Source organism: Nicotiana attenuata, unplaced genomic scaffold (assembly GCF_001879085.1).
Source record: "Nicotiana attenuata strain UT unplaced genomic scaffold, NIATTr2, whole genome shotgun sequence".
Taxonomy (NCBI): domain Eukaryota; kingdom Viridiplantae; phylum Streptophyta; class Magnoliopsida; order Solanales; family Solanaceae; genus Nicotiana; species Nicotiana attenuata.
Window position 1 is genome coordinate 112524 of NW_017671900.1, and position 2172 is coordinate 114695.

Sequence of the window (2172 nt, forward strand, 5' to 3'; positions counted from 1 at the left end):
AGTGCCAAGTGCCAACCACAATTTGCTCTTTATCCAACTGGCCTATCCAGCACAACCTTTTCACTTCTTGATTAAATATGCCCACGGCATTACATATTTAATTTTAGACAACTGTCCAACAAGAGGGAATTTATTTATTTAAAAAGAAAGCTGCATGTGCCAATTTGTTAAGTAATGTTACTAGTATTAGTCTAATTTCTCTGAATTATTTCCTTCAAATTCCAGCAACTGCAGTTAATGTCCTCTAACACACTCAGCCCCTATTCAAAGCAAAATCACAATCATCACAGGTACAGAGACAAAAATGGTACTCAGTAGTATACATAAAGAAAGAAAGCAAATTTATTTCCATTGTTCCATGTTCTATATCTCCAACTGCAAAAAGTGAATACCTAATAACAATTTATGTCCACATTCATAAACGAATCCAACAAAGAAACAAACCTTTCTATATTCCCTCCCACCAGCCTCCAAATTCATTATGAGATGCCCAATAATGGCATATCATTCTATAGCTCAACTCATCTGATGATTGTCTCATATGCTCATTACTATTTTTGCAACTATACAAGAAACCGCAACTGAAACAGCACAATCTGTTTGAAGCACATGAGAGACCTTGCGAAACCAAACTGAAACCATCTTCAAACATTTATAATAGAAGGAATGACTGACACCGAACGACGACTTGATTGAGCTATTGTGTTATACTGAATCAACCATCTTGAACTGCTTATTTCTACAATATAGCCTTCCTCCAGATATTGCCCTGATCAAACTTGTATCGAAGCTCCTCTGATTGACTCTGCTCAACAAATGACAATTCCAATAATTAATAAACAAACAGTGGACACTTATACAAAATGAACATCAAAATGCAGAAGCAGATACATATATACTACTTAAAGCACATTATGTGAACATTTCATTAGCTTCAAAATATTTATATACAACATCCAAATTGAACAAGAAAAGGCCAGTGCTTGGAATAATCAGCCAGCAATAACAAATGAGGCAGTTACCAAATAATGCAAAGAACTATGCACTTGATTAAAATAACCAAGCTTAGATTCAACAATCCATTTGGGGAATAAATTTTTCACAGACAAGTTCAAACCTTGGCCCAAGTTCCTGAGTTACAGGGGACTTACAGATGTAGCCAAATTACTGTCTTCAATTTTTCCAAACAAAATAAGCAAAAGAAACTCGAGCAGAAAATGGTCAACTTAGAAAAGAACCAATCAAGAAAGAGAAAAGACCTTAGAAACAGCGTCAGCTATGTGCATGTCATCCTGAAGATCCATGAGTTGAACAGCAGTACAATCCCTAGGAGTCTCAAATGAAGACAAAGAGAATTGCTTAGATACAACGCCAACGTTGAAGTAAATCAATCCAGAACTGGGTATATCAACCCGAATATCCTTCACTGGAAACCATAGAAACAAATCTTGAGCCTCAATTCCTGAAAGTGCATGGATCTGTCCGTAACTTATTGTACCCGATACATTCCTATCATAGTGAAATTCATTCTCGAATTTGGCATTGCAAGCTTGATCCAAATGGACCACAAATTTCCCCGAATTGTCTAATGTGAAATTCTTCACACCCTTTGGAAGTAAACCCCTTGGCAATCCATGGGATTCAAGAACTTCGTATATTGATGATTCTGCAGTTGTTAATACTGCGAAAATTGAACATAACAGAAGAAGAAACATCGCAGAAAATCGACCAAGACAAAAATGTTGCAGCATCTTGGTGTTCTTAAAATTGGTCGTGTTAACACATAGGAAAAAGAAAAAGTTTTGAACTTTTTAAAGGGAACAAGAAATTTAGGGTTTAAGAATAGGGTTTGAAGGAGAGAGAAAAATGGTGGAGGCAAAGATTGAATTGTGAGCGAGAAGAGAAGAGGAGGAAGAAGAAGAAGGGGCTAAGGCAAATATTGCCAGCAGGAATACAGAGGGGATTAGGAGAATGATCAATTATTGGTGGTAAGCATGGGGCCCATTTTTGCTGAGTTTTTTATCCTATGCATTCGAGTTTCACGAGATAGAGGTACAACCATCTCGAATTAAGGTAGTAATTCCTTCCGTTCACAATAAGTGTTTAATTTGCTTTTAGCATGTCCATTAAAAAAATATTAAATTCTATATAAAAATACCTACTATAACTAAA

At 36.0% G+C, this 2172-nt stretch overlaps 1 protein-coding gene across 1 annotated transcript; it reads right to left on the minus strand.

Moving 5' to 3' along the window:
* Positions 1–297: 297 nt before the first annotated feature.
* On the minus strand, positions 298–1958 carry LOC109210798. Its single transcript, XM_019374266.1, has 2 exons — positions 1260–1958; positions 298–805 (listed from the first exon to the last, which is right to left on the minus strand). Exons 1-2 carry the CDS (start codon positions 1749–1751, stop codon positions 740–742), a joined length of 558 nt encoding a protein of 185 aa, XP_019229811.1. The 5' UTR covers positions 1752–1958; the 3' UTR covers positions 298–739.
* Between the last annotated feature and the right edge of the window lie 214 nt (positions 1959–2172).

Excerpts from the sequence above, each read along its gene's own strand:
- LOC109210798 (XM_019374266.1), bottom strand. The coding sequence starts at position 1,751 with ATGCTGCAACATTTTTGTCTTGGTCGATTTTCTGCGATGTTTCTTCTT. Across the intron at positions 806-1,259 it reads TAGCTGACGCTGTTTCTAAG|AGTCAATCAGAGGAGCTTCG; the intron begins GTCTTTTCTCTT and ends TTTGTTGAGCAG.